The sequence below is a fragment of the Fistularia commersonii genome, chromosome 23 (genome assembly GCF_037954325.1).
Source record: "Fistularia commersonii isolate RoL2024-O1a breed Wild chromosome 23, RoL_Fcom_v1.0, whole genome shotgun sequence".
Lineage (NCBI taxonomy): Eukaryota > Metazoa > Chordata > Actinopteri > Syngnathiformes > Fistulariidae > Fistularia > Fistularia commersonii.
Genome location: NC_141306.1, coordinates 6,050,248 through 6,067,842, shown reverse-complemented (window position 1 = coordinate 6,067,842; position 17,595 = coordinate 6,050,248). Strand labels below are relative to the sequence as shown.

Genomic DNA, 17,595 nt, shown 5'->3' with positions numbered 1-17,595 from the left:
ATCACTGGGGTTGTTCTGTTGTGCTTCACTCGACCCAGATCAGGTCCAAACGCAGTGGTGTCGTGTTTTCAGTAGGTTGGAATTGCGATTTGGGTCACGCATGCAGTTTCAGAGTGAGGAGATGATCTAGTGTCAGTATAGGCCTGTGTGGGTGCGTCTGTGTGTGTGACTATTTCCTCGTCTACCTCTGTTTTCTTTTGTCTGTCCACAGAGTCCCTTGAAAGTCATATAAAAATACATCTCTGCTAGTACCCTGTCACGTATTACAGCTACCGTAGGTGTTCTCCTGACATAGATATTCTTTACTTACTGCCGATGAGGTTCCTGTACAACCCCCCCCCTCCCACTTTTTTTTAACTTTGCCCTCTCCAGTAGTGGTAATAGTCCACTCCTACTCAGTCAATTTTCTCTCAGTGTTACCTGTAGAGCACTCTTGTCCCCCATGACCATCACATCTTTCTTCTTGTGCATATTGTTGCGGTCAACTGTTTCTAAATGATAGGTAATCAAGGGTATTCCGATTAAGTTTAGTATTGTTACCCCACAGTTGGTTATTTTAGTTTGAACTCGACTCACAACATATCTGCAATAAATAATGCCTAATTTATTAGCATATGTGTGTTTGTAGGGAGGCTACCCAGCTGCTGCTGCTGCCGCCGCTGCTGCCTATCGCTACGCCCAGCCTGCAGCTGTAACTGGAGCAACCGCCACGGCTGCTGCCTACAGTGACAGGTCAGGACACATGGCACGAATGCATAAACATTCCATACTAGCACAGCGAGCATGAGACTTTCAAATCGGCGTCAATCCTGATCCAGGAGAGCCAAGGACATCTATTGAAATTTGGAGATGTGTGAGGACAGATACTGTCACAACTGGGTTATACATGTCCTGCACAAGACATGCAACTCAGTACCATGTTTTGTGATGTTTTGTTAAATGCTTATTAATGGCAACGTGATCAGGATACTAACATAGTTATCCTCAACTAATTATCCCTTTCAATCATTGCATTAGTTACAATGCCGTCAGAACTTTTCTTTACCTGGTTTTCTGCATACACAGGATACAAAAACAACAATGAGTACTGCAATATCAGTCCGGCATGTTATGTTGTCATCAGCTATATCTGTCGTCTATAAACAGAATACACTCTATAATCAATTCTCAGTATTTGTGACATGGAGATTTCAAATTTCCCGCCAAACTTGAAATCTGGCAAGTATTGGTTTGTATTTTTAAAGTCGCAATTCCTGTTCTTGGTGCCTCTCTGGGTTTTTCAGGGGTCAAATTTTCATTGGGCAATATGCAAACTTACCAAATGACGACACACTTTACTGGAAGTTTTGATTCACTGTCTGCATGTTTAAAGCAGGAACATTTAACAAGGGACAAAGCTGTAAACTGTGCCTTATTGTTATTTAAAAATACCCCCTGAAATTATATGTTTTTTTGTGGCCTTTTTGTTCTAGCTACGGCCGGGTGTACACCACAGATCCATACCACGCTTTAGCTCCGGCTGCTGCTGCTTATGGAGTGGGAGCCATGGTGAGGAATCAGCCAGTTTGACTCTGTTAACCTAATTTTGGGAGGATGTCTGAACTCTTCTCCATCTTCAGCTTTATTTTAACTTTGTGATGATACGTTGAGAGTGTAGTGTAAACGAAATTTAAATTGTATGTCTTAGTAATAACCAATACATACTGTTGTGCGATTGTGTGTTTCAGGCCAGTTTATACCGAGCAGGATACAGCAGGTTTGCTCCTTATTGAAGCTTCAAACCACACCAAGGAATCTCCCATTGCTCCTCAACCCCTTTTGAAGATCTTTGTTTGGTAGAAGCTCTGGTACGTCTTTCTCTTGAGAGACTAAAGTCACAACTTGTTTTGTTTTTTTTTTTTTTGTATTTTTTTATTTGTTTTTTTTGTTTGTTTTTTTTTTTGGGTCTTGTTCTTGTGGCATGAATACTTATTGCCACATCATCAGCTCAGTCTCTGTCTGACATGGATATTATAAAAATGCCTGCCAGGAGTGTCTCCCACATAAAAAGCTGGAGCCGGCTGTTTCCGACCAACAGGGCACAATTAAAGACGCTTACCATTTAGAAAAACACTATTGGCCCTGAAAAGACTGACATGTTCGATCCTGCACACTACAAACCATTCTCCTCTGAACTTGCAGTTTATCTACTGCCCTAAAAGGCTTCATCCCAGCTATAATTCACCCACGCCCTCTTTCCTTCTAATGTTTCTGTAGTGTTGCACAGAGTGAGAGCTGCCACCGAAAAGGTACTCATGCCCACAAACACTACAGTGATGATTTAGCATCATAATCTAGGTCGTTCATCAATCTCAGACTGCTCTATATAAACTGTACATTGGAAGTATCCTGTGTAGAGATGGAAGACACCATGCAACTGCTGGGGAATTTTGGGAGCACCTGACAGACAGAAACCATTGTTGCCGTGGTAACACAAACAATGAACACCGTGTCAAACAAGGCTTTTTTTGTTTTGTTTTTCTTGCTGTTAAGATCAGCCATCACATTTCACCACTTCCTCAAGACTACAAGGAAACACAAATATTAAAAGAAAATATTTGTTTTCAAATGTAACCATAAGAAGAAAGGTGCATCACCTGAGTATTTGTTTTCTTTTTTGAAATATCATATTTAATATATTGTGAGGCTGAGGCTTGTTACACTGTCCTTATTGCTGATCTTCAAGTTTTGTGTTTTCTACAGCAACACTACATTGTACTGTCAGGTCTTCCTGATATCAACTAAATAACTGTTGGTGGTTAGAAAGATAAACTGCCCTCTTAAGGTTCCTCCTCCACAGTGGGTCCTTATCTTATGGTTAGTCTCCCAAGTAAAAGACTCGGTACATTTCTTATTATCCCACAGACTGCCAGACATTCCAGCTAAAGTTGCAAAGCAGTGACTGAACTTTCCGGGGGAAAAAAGTGTGAAAGAAATTCAACAGATTTAAAAGCCATTTGATCTGGAAGCAACTGTATGTGAAACAAAGACTAACTGTTCAGCTCTGACCAGCATGGTCAGAGCTGAACTCATCTGTCCAGTCCAGAAGAGTGGTCCGGATTGCAGAACAAGAGGCCTGTTGAAACCACCAGATTCCAGTCATGAACTGGTTTGCTGAAGTGTTTATTCTAATGTGCAAAGCAAGTTACGGTTTCTGTTGTGTTGTTTTAGGACCGGGCGCCACGTCACTTTTTATTACCTGAAGCCCCTCACAATGCTTCAAATTACTATTCAGTAGTATTGATTTCCTCCTGATCGCCTCTGTAAAGGAACACAATCTCTAGATTTAGTCTGTCCTTAGTATTGCATCTCCATATACTCTCATCATATAATTATTACTATTATTTGCCTTCTGGTTCCATAGACTTTTTGGAGAAAGCACATTTTTAGTCCTGACGTATTTCTCATGTTTGTGGTTGATTTGTGCCTGTACTTTATATTATATTTTTTAGGTGGGTCGAAGCAGAATTTTTCTGGGTTGAAACATTCTAGACATGTCATGTCATCCTGGGAAATTTCATAGTCTACCAAAAGACAGAAAACACAAGGTTGCTGCATTTTTGGGAACCTGGAAACATCGTCGAACTGAATTTGATCCGCACACTAATTTTTTGGCTATTCTGTTTTTTTGTTTTGTTTGTTCATTTGTTGTTGTTTGTCTTTGTCCACATAAACCTGCTGTGGATGCCAAGTGTTTTGCTGCAGGTAAGGGAAAAACAGAGCAGATGGAGGGATATCATGAGGGATATACAGAAAGGCAGGGGGAGAGGATTGGTAGTTGAAATTGGATTTGCCAGCAGGTGCAAATCAGAAGGTAAAGGGAAAGGAGAAATATCCACACCAAGTCAAAAGGGCCCAGGTGCTCAGCAGCCATGAAACTGTGTGAGATGTTCACCAAGGGACATTGTGATGCTGAAGGTGAAAGCCTGAGAGATGAATAGCAGAATAGTATTGTCCCCCACTGACTTTTTCTTAATTTCAAGGGGGGCTCTGTGGTGGAGCAGACAGTTTGAAGAGGGGTAATGTTTGGAGCGATTGTGAAACTGTGTGCAGTAGGTCCATTGAGTATTTCCGACAAGCATTACCTCTTTTTTTTGTCATTATTCCTTACAAGTATTATCAGAAGTGTTGCTATGCATGCTTTCGTGTGAGAGGACAGATGTTGGAGAATTTTTTTATTTGTGCATGCATTCAAATCGTAGTGCTGATGGAGGACGAGGTGTTTACATAGCGGGAAGGACGAAGAGCTCAATACAGGCTGTTGTGTGATGCCGAGTGACGTAAGCAGCCAGCAGTCTCAGTAAATGTCTGTTAGAAAGTCGTCGGGTTGGGGGGGCGGGGGCTTGAAGTCACTCTTTGAAGCACGGAGCATGATTGGGAGCAATTCAGTAATCTGGGTTATCTGTGCTCTGTGCCTCTGTGGTCACCATGGTAAACAGCGTTCATATCAGATAAGTAAAAGTTAATAAGTGATGTCTGACCCCCCACTGTTTTCTTTTCTAATGAAAGTAGAACTCCAAGTAATAAAAGTGATGACATCGGTCCACCCCAGGGCAGTTTAACCTCCCGCTGATGGTTGGGAAAGTAAAATGAGACTGGCTTTAAGTATTTTCTGTGGAGACACAAGGGTTTAATCTGCCCGCAGTACATTTTATATATAAAGAGTGAATTTGCAGTCTCAAATTAAACTGAATCTTATCTGAAAGTCTAAAAAACAAGAAATTACAGGTTGAGTGAAACAAGCAAAGTTATCCAAAGCTGTTGGCGTGCTGCTGACCCGTCCCCCGCCCCTCACACTGTTTGCAAGTCAAAGCAGCGGGACTCTTTGTACAGGGGTTAAAGAAATGGGTGTGAATTGCATGTGATTTTTTTTTTAATTTTTTTTTTTAATTTTTTTTTAGGGGGGGGGTCACATGCTCTTAAATACTCACTTTTTTTTCCTCCAATAAGTGATATATATTTTCTCACAATGTTTCATTTTGCCATCCTTGTGTATGCCTTCTAATTATTCTTTTCATTATTATTGAATGTATATAATAAACTGTTTGGTTTTTATACCGGGCTGTGAACTATTGTTTTCTGATTGGTTCCAATTAACGCCATTATCAGTGAAGTTACTATGTTTAAGGTTCCTAAAGGTGTGTAGAAATACTTAGATTTAGACTATACGAATTTATGGGTTGCTAGTTTGTTTTGAAAGTTGGACTGTAACATTTGGCTGTTTTTGATTTTACAGTGACAAACATTTAAAAAAACTTGAATTCATTCTAAAAATAATTGACATTATTGCAACTATTATTGTTATAATTGGGTCCCTCTAACTAGAAAGCACCTTAATATAACCTTTGCCCTCAGCTGTTATCCAGGTTGATGGAGCACATCCTCTGATACTTCACCTAATTTTAGGACCTGTGCCCTCAATGCTGATTCCTCCCGCAGCGTCTGTCGTCTAGGTTTCATTGGAGGCTTGGGCTGAAGTTCGCTCATCAAGACAGAGACAAAGCCCCCGTTGGAAGCAGATTTAGCAATGAAAATGATCAAAAGGCCAGAAAATCTATTAATTGTTCTGAGTCCTTCACTTGTAATGCTCCTTTTGTTTGTGGACAGTGAGTACAGGCTTCATCTCTCCTCTGATCAAATCTACTACACAATCAGCACTTTGTCCATTTCTGCACCGTCTCCGAAGTTCTTTTGGCTGCCAGAGGGAACGATTTGGAAGCATCTCTAATTGCATCTGAAAGTTAATGGCCTTAAATGGGCTGGATGTGGCAGGAAACCACATATCCCTGCTAATTGCTCTTATGCACAGGAGGACAATTGCCGGCTTGATGGGATGCTCACCGAGTAATTGAAGTCAGGCTCAAATGAAGAATAGATTGAACGGCGTCTGATAAAAGAGTGTGTCAAGATTGCATCTCCCTGAGGGAGGTACTGACCTTTGTGGACACAAGAGTCACTGCAGACCGCTGCGGTGGAAAACATGAAAAGACAGCTATTGAAAATGAATATTTCATAATCATAATTTGAAGCAGTAAAAGAACTATTTAAATTCTTGAGCAGGATGAATTGGAGATTTAGAAACCAGACACTTCAAGATGGCTCATTCCTGATTTTTTTTTAATTTTTTTTATAGCTTTTAAGTCTTAGCCTCCCCTCCCCCTATTCATCTGTAGCACGGCAGATATTACATGGGCACTGCCTCCTGCTGGTGTAATAGCGACACCATCACCCTGCCCTGCCTTCTGCCTCGGAGGCCTGGCGCTGGTCCTGGTGCCGTCAACCACTCTGCGGTTTGTGAGTGGATGAACCAGTGGTAAAGGTTTGAGGATGTATCACACAAGTTTATTTCTACACACAAAGCTATATCTTTAATGATGAGGGAGTCTCTATGAAGTATCCTTCTCAAACAAAAGACATTGTGCTTCACCACGGCAGATACTCAGTCACAACTTCGAACATGGAGATATTCCAGTATATCAGTGAAACTTGATGGCATTTCTCTTTTCCCTCTCATTCTACCTCTCTATTGTTCACTCACAGCCCTGCTATTCTTGAATTGGACTTTCCGTCCAGCCTGAATGGAAGCCTGAGCTTGGGTGAATCCAACGCCAGTGTCATTTGTCTGTGCTTGATGGCGCGAAGGTCTGTGGATCTCATCTGACATCAGTTCTGAAAATTCAAACAATGCATTCTCTTAATGAGTGTGTGGATATGGCAGGGCACTATATTGATTGGAATCCAAAAATTGATATCACACAGATCTCGGTCTAAAATATCCACAAAAATATGGATATTTTCATACAGCTCATCCTTATTGAGCATAAAATGCATTCAATTTTGATTTCAAATTGGTCCATAGTAATCATCATAGGGTTGTCTGTAGTTGGTGGTCTCAGGTCGAGGAATGGTGTAATCTTTGTTGGGATCGATTTCCTGTAAGACACAAACACACAAAATCACATTGATCATGTCGCTGCAACTATCCATGACTCTTCTTTCATTATCTCTGAAATATGATTTAGCTGTAATTACCTCAAGCAGGAAAAGCTGGTGGTGTTTAATTAAGCAGTATGAAGAGTCACACCATAAATCCCAGCGCTTGATTACTCACCGTCATGGAGAATTCGGATTCGTAAGGTGATTGCAGCCTCGGATCGGTCCTTCTGCCTGGAGGGACAGCGTGTTATTTGATGTTGATCCTAAAGCCCCACTATGAGCTGAGCTAATGGAGGTTTTGCCTACAGTTATATATCATTTGATAGATCAACAAATGCGTAACATTATTTGTGGTAACATCTATGTTGCATGACTGAGTGCGTGTGTAACTCTAATAACTTATCACGAAGTTCAGAGTCATTTCTTTAAATTATACCTGTAATGTACAGAAAACTGTTTCAAACTGATTCGTCTTCTGTGATGGATGTCCTTGATTTGGGACAATCATAGGGTCACTTGAGATGTCAAAATGAGGGCATTTTCAGTTAACATGCACTTTACAGACTGAACAGTGAAGGGTTTATTGAAGAAACTCAGCAGAAAAAAACATCTAGCTTCTTCTCATTTTAATGTCAGCCGCCAGGTCCCTCTCAGAAGTTGACTCGTCAGAATCCGTCTCACCTCTCCAGTTTTCATCCTCCGTTTCATAGCTGCTGTTTTCTTGTCCCTGCTTGGCCATGCCAACTTCTGGTGAGTCCATGTTGGTTGTGGTCCAGCCTGCAAATTGTAGAGGGACGTCCTTGGACCTGGCCTCCCCCCTGCAGAGGAAGGAAACCTGGGACAACCCGTGTCCAAGAAGCAACACCCAGCCGTTGGTCACCAAGGCAATGCAGAGCAGCGGGTCGTCCCACTGCGGGTGTCGACCCAACTTGTCATTTCCCCAGACGAGCATGGTGATCCACACCACCCAGACGGCGGCAGAGAGCAGCAGTGTCAAACAGAGGAGAATGGCCTGGTGACGGCTCTGCGTGTGGGCGGCGTAGCTGTAGCTGTATGTGGAGCGAGGACGGCACAGGAGGTGCAGGGAGAGGATGCAGCTGATGGCCAGGAGGCAGAGCACGAAGATCTGCAGCATGACGAATTCCTTTCGGCTGTACTCGCAGGGTTTCGAATCCCGCACCATCACAAGGATCAGCCACTCTGTGGAGATGATCACCTGCACCACGAAGAGTCCCAGGGCCACGGCGGGTTCCCCCCAGTCCCTGGCGGCCGCGAAGCCCATCAGAGCCAGGCAGCGTGCCAGCAGGCAGGAGAAGGCTAGAGAGAAGAGCACGCTGAAGACAAAGAGCCGGCTGGGGCAAGTGGCGGGCGTGAGTTGGACGATGAAGGCGAAAGTGATGGCAAAGATCCCGGCTGTGGAGAGCAGGAACAGTGACATGGACGCCACCGTCCCACCAATGGTGCTGAGTTGATTCCGGGATGAGGCGAATTTCCACAGCAACCAGAGCAGCAGACCTATGAGGAGGATCATGCTGAACAGGAAGCCCGAGGAGGCGAGGGTCTGCAGCACGATGCCCCACGCTGCCCGACGGTCACACAGATACCTGTAGACCGGATGCAGTCCCACCCCGCACCCCGGCACACGCTGCAGGAAGGTCGTGTTTGGGGAGGTGTTATTAGAAGTTTGCCCAACATTGGTGATCTTCGATGACTGACACAGAGCGTCCAGGGGCCCGTAGAGAAGGAGGAGAAGGAGATGCAGAGTTGTTTTGTGCTCCTCAGCTGAAAAGGCGGTGTTCATCTTGGATGCCCACGTGAGGATTAAGTCCTTCCCTCTGTCCTTTTTAGGGCTTTGGCTTGTTTCACCTTGAAAACAATGTTTTACACGTAAGTGATTTCAACACGAACACTTTACAAATAGGACTCCATTAATCATTGTCCTTGTAATAAGTGTCCTGTTATGGTCTTGTAATAAATTTTTTTCTTCATAATGAGAGAAACTTAAAGGCTTGACAACTGTAAGAAATATTCAGGGTGTAAAGAATTGTAACAATCATACAATATTGATTTGATTTACTTAAACAGGCTTTAAACAAAATTAAATCAATAGAATTGCATTGTAATGTAATGATAAATTGTCACTTGTAATCACTCATTGATTATAGTAAGTCTTTGTTTAACCTTGAACTGATTAACTTTTAATTTCTTTTTTTAAAAGAACCATGGGGGGCGGGGGGGGGGGGGGGTCGATGTCTTATGCAGGCATGCAGGCAGAGGGAGTGTATAACATGCCAGAACAAGACAGAGGTGCATGCGCGTGCGTGCATGCATGCGCGTGTGTGTTCGAGGCTATTAAGAACAACAGCCGTTGCAAGGTGAGGTCGGGACAGAAGCAGGAGAGACCGCAGGCATGAAAGTGTCTTATATAGCCGCAGTAAAACAAAGACACACATACACACCGGTTGGATCAGTTATTTGATTTTTATCCAGAGACGTGAGGGGGCCGTCCCTCCCTCCTGACTCCCTCCACCATCATCACATGATAATTCAAATTAGATTCCCGGTAGTTCCCAAAAATGTCCAATAATGTGTGTGTAGTTTGGAAAATAACTTCTGAACACAATCGGAGTTTATTCCATTCATCTCAGGAAAAGAGCAGAAAGGTTTTATCTGTAGATTCGAATTGATAAATAAATGAAATAAAAATATATATAAAATACATTTCCCCCCAGGCACCTTTAGATAGCTTTGAAAATTCAAAACTAACATGATTTGAAAAAGATCCAGAAATTTATGACTTCTCCCTCTTTTCTGTGAATGAATTAATGTCATTCTAAGTGTTAAGTGTTCATTTATTCATTTTCTGGGAACTTCCAAGATTTCACAAATCTGGTCGGTTTCCAGCCATTTTAGATACCGCGAAACCTGAAGAATCTAGGGTTATTCTGAAAAGCCAACTTTGTCTCGAATTATCAGAAAATAAATGAAAATGTTCTCTCTATAAATTAGCTTGTTTGCTGAAGTAAATGAACATTTCACCGTAAAAGATCCAACGGAACTGAAACCACTCACCGTCTGTTGATTTGCAGATCCAACTGTTCAAGTCTCAATTTGAAGTTTTGCAACAGACCGGTGGAATTGCTGCAGCTCAGCCGCAAAACTCCGATCCTGAGGACATCTCCATTTCTCTGTCAGGCCCGCTGATGGACCAGTCCCACGGGATAATGACTGTTTTTTACTTCAGGTCAACACGCTGGGAAAGGACTTACAAATCCTGCACCCAGGTTTCCCTTTTTCTGCCGCCCTTTTCCAGACACTTCCTTCAATACAGGTGAGGGGACACACCTGAGAGGGCTGATACTCTCTCACTCTCTCTCTCTCACACACACACACACACACCCACACACACACACACACACAGAGCTCCTCCTTGGTTGTTACTCTTAATTCCCCATTAATTTGAATCATGTCTCAAGATAAAGTGCTGTCTGCTGGAGTTTCAGATGATGTGCCAACTGACTCACTCCAACCTCACCTCTGTATGAAATAATGCCCGCCGTAACCATGGTTACGGATAGTTTTTCCAATAACAACAGCTAGAGCTGTGAGAAGAAGAGAAGTGATGTCAGTTGTGTCTTCTCGAATCCTTACGTAAGAGCTAAACTCGTGCCTGTACAGGAATACGGTTTGAGGGTGTGTTCGGAGGAACCGTCAGCCTCAAGTCTGAATTCGATGTCACAATTCAAAGACCCTCGCCGACACTCGACGGCGGTTCAACTTCCAAACCTTGGCAAAACAGAGCCCGGTAGGGATCATTTATCAGCTGAGATCCAAATTTCAGAAATGAAAGGGAAACTGTGAATGAAAGATTCATGTTGGCTTAAAAGACGTGTCATTTGACTGAAAAACTGGAACAAAAGAGCGTGAGTAAGTGAGTGAGTGAGTGATAAGGTCAAGGCAAGGAAGGCTAAAGGAATCCAAAGTAGGTTTTTTTTTTTTTTCTGTTTATGGAGGGCAGCAAAATAAAAGTGATTAGCACTTCCCCCTCACAGCAAGACGGTCCCTGTTTCAATTCCGACAGGGGTACTTTCTTTATGGAGTCTCCACGTTCTCCCGGTGTCTGAGGATTTCCGCTGGGTTCTCTGATTTCTTCCTAATCATGAGTGAATGAATGTCTATATGACTTGTGAATAAGTGAATGGTCGTATGTCTCTAAATGAAGCCCTGTGAATGAGCGGCGACCGGTCCACAGTGAACCCCGCCTATTGTCCAATCACAGCTGGCATAGGCTCCAGCAACCCTGTGGCCCTGAGTGCATTCATAGATAATGAATGATAGAAGCCATCTATTTAGGGCCGCAGGAGCTAGAACATTCCTTGTTCGATTCCCGGCTCCTCCTGGTGTGTCGAAGTGCTGTTTAGCAAGACACTGAACCCTTAACTGCTCCCCTGGCGCGAGCGGAAGGCAGCCTACTGCTTATGGTTCATCCATGATGGGTTCATTGCAGAGAACAAATTTCCCCACAGGGATTAATAAAAGATATGGTATTATTATTATTATTATTATTATTGTTATCATTATTATTATTAATAGTATTATTATTGTCATTATTATCATTATTATTATCATTATTATCATTTTCATTATTATTATTATTATTATTATTATTATTTAACTAAGTTGTTTGCTTCAATATTGAAAAAAACACCGAGCTATAATTTAAACATCTTATTGAGGACAACTAAATCCTATCCAGGGTGAAATCCGTCATTTCTAAACCAGTTTATGGCCTTATGAGAAACAGATTTGTACCTCCTAGAAGGTATTCCATAAAGAAAGGAACACAACAAGTACTCAAAAGTAATAGATTTAATGCGGCTATCGTACGACATACCAGGTGTTACTTTGGTATTGCTAGCCCAGCACAAAATACACATTAGATGCTTTTATACTTCTATGGAAAGAAGCGGGACAAGGTGGCGGAACAAGGTTAGAGGGAGTTCCTCCTCCACAAGAACATGAAAGTGCATTGTAGTTTTCACCACTTCAGCTCATCTCAAACACTCCTTGCGCCCCACAATGTTCACAACAATCCTCTTAACAAGGAGTAGAAAATACAATGCAAAAAGAAAAGACAGAGAAAGGTGGTTAAAAAAGGTAAGAAGGAACAAGAGGTAAAAAGGTTTAACTCCGAAAACCAAATATGTACATTTTAACAGGCAGCTAGAAGCAAATACGAACTAGCATTAACCAGTGGTTTTGCTTGCGTCCATTGCCGTGGGTCAGGGGTGTCGGCGGGAGAGAGGAAGGAGTCCAGACTATAATAGATGGACAAAGGGATCGGGGGATAAAGGGATGGGGAGTTTCTCGTCATATCATTTCAAATATATACATGTATACTTATACTGCAAACAGCATCATATTCATATCAATATAAAAATAAGAGCATCATTATGCAGTCCATCCGTTCGAAGACGGAGAGCAGGAGGTAGATAGACGAGAGGGCATTAGGGGGAAGCCGGCAGCCTTATTGCGACGTGCCGGCCGGAGATGGAGGGAGGGGATGCAGGCAGGCAACGAAGGCAGCAGCAGCTTTTAAATGATGCCGTATTTGGCCAGGTCGCTGAGCTCCATGTCGCCAAAGGCTTCCCATGGGCACACCACGGTGATGTCAGTGCCAAGACCCTCCATGCCGGGGATGTCGTCACCAAAGCTGTCGAGGAAAACACAGGTCAGTGGTTCTGTTTAGGAACTGAATACAGGTTTGTCGTTACACTTTTTTTGTTTTCTTACCCCTTCTGGCCTGGCTTAGGGGCCTTGCTCTTGAATGTGCGGGTCTGCCTCTGCTTGAACTTGGGTGGTCCCTTCTTGGGTGTGGTAGGACCGGTAGCTCCGCCTGGGGCCAGGGCGCTTCCTGCAGGGGGGCTGGCGTTCATGGCTGCTGCAGGTCATAGAAGCACATTTTGGAAAACGTGTCTCAATGCTAAAATTCTAGCGTCTGTTTTTTTTTCGCTTTCTGTCCTCTTCGCTGTCCTCTGTATCCCCCCCCCCCACCGATAAGCCTATTTCCATCTCTATCTCCGAGCTAATCACAGATTATGCAGATGAGGCTAAACAGCCAGATTAGCAGTAATCCCCCCCCTCTGATCCACTGCACACTAATTGTCCTTCGCTGTCATGTGCAGTAATACTCCAATCCCTTGTCATCATGTCAATCTTTCATCAATTCCTCAAACGACTGACTTTTGACAGCAGAGAGCAACTTCAAGATGCTGAGGCATCTTCAGGATGGTCAGAGCGAACAATAACGTGTGCAGTATTGCAGGTCTCTATTTAGTTCTCATCTCAATCTTAATCCCTTCACAGTCTGCTGCGCAGGTGAGCCTGTTTGGACTCGAATAATGGAGGCAAACAGCGCATCCATCAACCCCCGGTTAAGATTATATAACTCAAATATACCAGACCGGCCTCATCAGCATCTGCAGATCAGCTGGACTTGGAGACACATGGAGAGGCATGATTAGCCGTCTGTCGCTGCTGCGCTTTCCCTTCAAGTCAATCCTCTTTACAATCAGTATAAGAAGAAACACACACACCTTTTTGTGAAAATCTTTTGTCAAGAGAACAGATCTCCTTGTAGAGTCCTTTTTTCACCCAGCTTTTTTTAATTCCTCTTCCCTCAGCCGCAGGGAATGTTCAAATCTTTGTAGTTAACAGTTAAGACAATTTATGTTTCATTGTATTTCTTATTCTTCCTCCTTCCTACTATTTCTATTACTGTTATGTTTTTGCTTGAAACTCTGGCACAACAATTCCCTTCAGGATAAATAAAGTTGTTCTCATCTCATCTTATCATCTCATCTTCTACTCCATCAAGATTTTGTTCATCTTACATTATCCCCCACAATTGTCCAAAAATCCAGTTTCAATATCTCAATTCCCTGTTCTAACAGTCGTGCATTTTCAGTCACACTCTTTTGTAAAGGTGAAGAATCTTAGTGTTGCCCCGTGAGGTTGAGAAAGAGGAGCTGATGCTCACCTGTTGTTTCTGGTCTCTTGCTGTTGTCCTCTCAGAGTTTCCTCTAGGTTGCAGTTTGTGACCTATGCCGGTGTTTTGTGGCTTTTATACACTGGTTTAATCCCCTCCATCTCCTGTTTTCTGTCACATGGTGACAGGGAGAGGTCAGCCAAGCTGAACAACCCTCCCCTGATCGCCTTGTTCCCGCCTACCGGCCCAGAAGACAAAGTCAAAGATCAGTCTGGAGGGATTTTATCAGGCTTATCCCTTTAAACCTCAATACATGTGCAATTAGCTTTACAGTAAGAGGGCTGTGTGCCGGTCGCGTTTTCTGTCCATGTGTGTTTACTCTTTCCACTGCGGCAACCGTTGACCTCTTACATCTTTACATTGAGGAAGGAAAAATATCAAGTTTTGAGAAACCATAAACGAGTTGTCACAGGAAGTAGATGAATGGAGGTTCTCAATATAATACAATATCTTTATTATCATTGTTACAAGAACAATGAAATTTAAAGTGCTAGCCGATCGGCGCATCATTCATACGCAATGAAATAAAAACGTTAATCGTATCGGCACGCAATCTGCCGGGTATTTTTTTTTGCATCACTGAGGTTAGTTATTGCAGTTGGAAACAAATTAGGTTTGAGTCTGTTTGTCCAGTGCGAGTGCCCTGTTGCCTCGACCAGTTCGGGTAGAACGAGAAAGAAAGAAAGCCTGCTTCATGGCAGGCTCTTGATGGACTGATAGATGTCCTGTCTTGAGAGGATTCGCATGGAATGAGGTATAAAATGTAAAAAGGGCTGGTGGAATTGTATTTACATTTCTTTATGGAGCTTCGTGCAGACTTTACAGGGCGACGCGATGGAAAAACGAGGAACTACCTTGGCGTGCATCGGTGCAGTGAAGTTACGGCTCAGTGTTTGGCCTCTCGTGTGGGCAGGCAGTTGGCAGGAGGAAGAGGGGCACGAATTGGGAGGATCCCGGATTAGCCTTTTTGGACGGGTGACAAGCAGCAAGTGTAACAGCACCTTGATGGAACAACAGGAAAAGACATTTATATAAGCAACCTTTTCTTTTTATTTTCATTTGGTGATTGTTTAAGTCCTTCTTTTTACTCAGATTGAGGTGTCGGAGGGTTTGCTTCTGGCACGAGGGCCTTGCTGTGTGGACTTTGTATGTTCGTCTCCAGTCTGCGTGGACATCCTCTTCTTTCTAGCAGGAGTTTCATTGGAGAGCCTAAATTGCCCAGAAGTGTGAATGAGATGCTGACTGGTTATTGGTTGTTTATCTGTGTACAGAATGGGTGCCCATGCTTTTTTGGCTTGCAAGCCACTCTTATAATGACCAAGTCAAAATTATGAACCCCCAATAATATATGTATATGTATATGTATATGTTTATACATGTATGTATGTATATGTGTATGTATAGATATATAAACATTTTATGTTTTCCTTGCACAGCAGCATGAACATGTATGGCACAATACAATTCTGTACATTTTTATACTCTGATGACAACTTGCACTGAAAGGACGCAGTCGACTAACAGGTTGCCGAGCCTCGGACACACTTCCAAATTTCCATTAGTCACCGTGGATGGGTTTTCGGATTGGCTGTACTGTATGTCAATCAAGCGCGTCAGTGCTGCAGTGTACACACTACCTGTACCTGTAAATACACTATGTGCTCTGTAGTGTATCCTGTGGCTCGCGGTTGAGTTGTTTTTTTCATTGTGCAGTAGAGTTTATTTTGAAAGGCACGTCTCTGCGATCGGCCCACGTTGTCTTTGCGATTGACCAGCAGATCGGGGTCGACGTGTCGGGTGCCTCTGGTATACAGAAACGCTGGATTAAGAGAACGAATATTTGTTTGTCTCTATATGACGTGAATGGTTGTATGACTATATGAGCCAGTGACCTGGCCTCTAAGTCTAGCTTCTTGCCCAGGGAGATAATGAATGAATGATGATTGAAACTATGTATTATGATATTAAACTGTTGGACACAAGAAAACTATTCATACATTTAAGAGTCAGTTCTGCTGCCACACTGACACACCCATTTGCCCAACCCCAAATTTCACATTCACAGAAAAGTGAAGTACACAAACTGTGACGTTCTACATTACTGATGAAATATTGCCACGGATTACGAGCCAGAAAACACAGAGAAATAAAACTACATCTCAGATCGGCCGAATATATCAAAATATTTCTTGAAAGGTTTGACGATACGGTCGATTGCTTTCTGGGTTTCTGACTGTTATCGCCAGACCCAGCGGAAGCAGGACGAGGCTGTGCGCGGCCCCGGGGGTCAGACGTCACTATGACCACGCATAACTCTGGATTGTAGGTCAATGTGTCAATCTTTGAACTCTGTTGGCGCGCAGACACGTTAATGCTCGGACCCCTAATTAGATTAACGCGAGGCTTCTGCGCTGAAAAGTAGCTTGATAGCAGCAACGTGATGTGTGTTCCTGCACTCTTTGAACTACTTTCACATTGGATGCTTCTTAATAGTGACAACTTTTTAAACACTATAACAAATCATACTAGATATAATGATAGCATATAACAGCATAAACTCTCTCCGGTTTGGCCACTATTCTGTATGACCCACATTTAAGACTAAACACCTTTCTGTGTTTTCCACGCTGCATTTGGGTCACATCAAATTAGGTGGCCGCTATATTTACCATCCAAGATATAAAGCCCTTGTATATTTAAAAGAATTAATAAAATTAGTTTCTCTAATATTATGGTCGATTTCAATAAATAGTAAGGCTTTACAACCTTAGCTCATTGTTTTATGTTTCTAAACATAACTGGACTACTTAACGCACATCATAAAGTTTCTCTAATATTGTGGTCAATTTCAATAAACTATAAGGCTTTCCAACCTTAGCTAATTGATTTATGAGTAATTTTATTTAACCAAATTACTTCCTCCACCCTGAAAACAGTACATTGTTCAAGTAAAATATTATTTTGTTATATTGTAATTGCCTCCGGATGGAAACCATCATCAATTTCCCTCTCTGGACACGCGTAGGGGGATGATTCATATTCAGACTTTGCAGAAAAAGACCATAATATTTTAAAATCACTATAATTTGGTGAAAGGGCCTCTGGTTGGTCGTTTGCCAAATATTCCAAATCGCTAGACATGGCCCTGTTCAAAAGTCATGCGCAAAGTGCATGTGTGGGGTTTATAGTTGGAGAATGTTACGAGATAAATCTGTTCTTTCATGAACCCGATGAATTGCGGTCTGTGTGCCGGGGGAGAAACCGCCGCGGTGTGTTTTTGCAAGGTCTCTGCCTTGAGAGACATCTCGGAGTGAAAGCGTGCGCTTGACGTGTGGGATGAACGGACGTTCAAACGTCTCTCAGACCCAGGCTGGACTTTTCACCGTACATTAATACACTGTTTTATTTCCATCGAGAAAAAGGTCTAGACAGGAATAAACCACAGTCTCGTAATCTGGCGCTGCACTTTATTTTAGTTCTAGACCTCTATGTGACTCTGTCTGTATAGGAATATACAGATGTGTAAATATGTGCACACAGAATGTCTGCACATTTAAATACAGATCAGAGAC

At 42.7% G+C, this 17,595-nt stretch overlaps 3 protein-coding genes across 10 annotated transcripts in view; 1 reads left to right on the top strand and 2 right to left on the bottom strand.

The window, feature by feature from the left end:
- The window catches only part of LOC147220779 (RNA binding protein fox-1 homolog 2-like), a 45,810-nt gene extending 40,716 nt beyond the window's left edge, over positions 1-5,094 (top strand). For all 4 annotated transcript variants that reach the window (XR_015107963.1, XM_086170834.1, XM_086170833.1 and 1 more), the window contains 3 exons: positions 629-732; positions 1,473-1,548; positions 1,728-5,094. Coding sequence is in view for 3 of the 4 variants with exons in the window: in XM_086170834.1 (XP_086026960.1) it covers positions 629-732; positions 1,473-1,548; positions 1,728-1,772 (225 nt within the window). In the remaining variant the exon portion in view is untranslated. The remainder of the gene's footprint in view (positions 1-628; positions 733-1,472; positions 1,549-1,727) is intronic.
- A 1,265-nt stretch (positions 5,095-6,359) lies between these two features.
- On the bottom strand, positions 6,360-10,560 carry LOC147220778 (retinoic acid-induced protein 3). 4 transcript variants are annotated; one of them, XM_086170836.1, is made up of 4 exons: positions 10,048-10,560; positions 7,657-8,841; positions 7,072-7,206; positions 6,360-6,972 (listed from the first exon to the last, which is right to left on the bottom strand). In XM_086170836.1, the coding sequence occupies exons 2-3, from the start codon at positions 8,774-8,776 to the stop codon at positions 7,118-7,120; spliced, it is 1,209 nt and encodes a 402-aa protein (XP_086026962.1). In that variant the 5' UTR covers positions 8,777-8,841; positions 10,048-10,560; the 3' UTR covers positions 6,360-6,972; positions 7,072-7,117. The 4 variants fall into 4 exon arrangements, with proteins under 4 accessions (XP_086026962.1, XP_086026963.1, XP_086026961.1 ...); XM_086170837.1 differs by having other exon boundaries at positions 6,360-6,708; positions 7,151-7,206; XM_086170835.1 differs by having other exon boundaries at positions 7,151-7,206; positions 10,048-10,553.
- A 1,269-nt stretch (positions 10,561-11,829) lies between these two features.
- Positions 11,830-14,085, bottom strand: pde6hb (phosphodiesterase 6H, cGMP-specific, cone, gamma, paralog b). Of its 2 annotated transcripts, none has more exons than XM_086170913.1 (3): positions 14,015-14,085; positions 12,769-12,916; positions 11,830-12,688 (listed from the first exon to the last, which is right to left on the bottom strand). In XM_086170913.1, exons 2-3 carry the CDS (start codon positions 12,909-12,911, stop codon positions 12,571-12,573), a joined length of 261 nt encoding a protein of 86 aa, XP_086027039.1. In that variant the 5' UTR covers positions 12,912-12,916; positions 14,015-14,085; the 3' UTR covers positions 11,830-12,570. The 2 variants fall into 2 exon arrangements, with proteins under 2 accessions (XP_086027039.1, XP_086027040.1); XM_086170914.1 differs by having other exon boundaries at positions 12,769-12,913; positions 14,015-14,076.
- Between the last annotated feature and the right edge of the window lie 3,510 nt (positions 14,086-17,595).

Bases quoted from the DNA above. Each gene is read 5' to 3' on its own strand.
- LOC147220778 (XM_086170835.1), bottom strand. From the start codon at position 8,776: ATGAACACCGCCTTTTCAGCTGAGGAGCACAAAACAACTCTGCATCTC. The intron at 7,207-7,656 runs GTGAGACGGATT...CTGTCCCTCCAG, and splicing joins GGAGGATGAAAACTGGAGAG to GCAGAAGGACCGATCCGAGG. The intron at 6,973-7,150 runs GTGAGTAATCAA...TGTGTCTTACAG, and splicing joins AATCCGAATTCTCCATGACG to GAAATCGATCCCAACAAAGA.
- pde6hb (XM_086170913.1), bottom strand. From the start codon at position 12,911: ATGAACGCCAGCCCCCCTGCAGGAAGCGCCCTGGCCCCAGGCGGAGCT. The intron at 12,689-12,768 runs GTAAGAAAACAA...TTTCCTCGACAG, and splicing joins CCTAAGCCAGGCCAGAAGGG to CTTTGGTGACGACATCCCCG.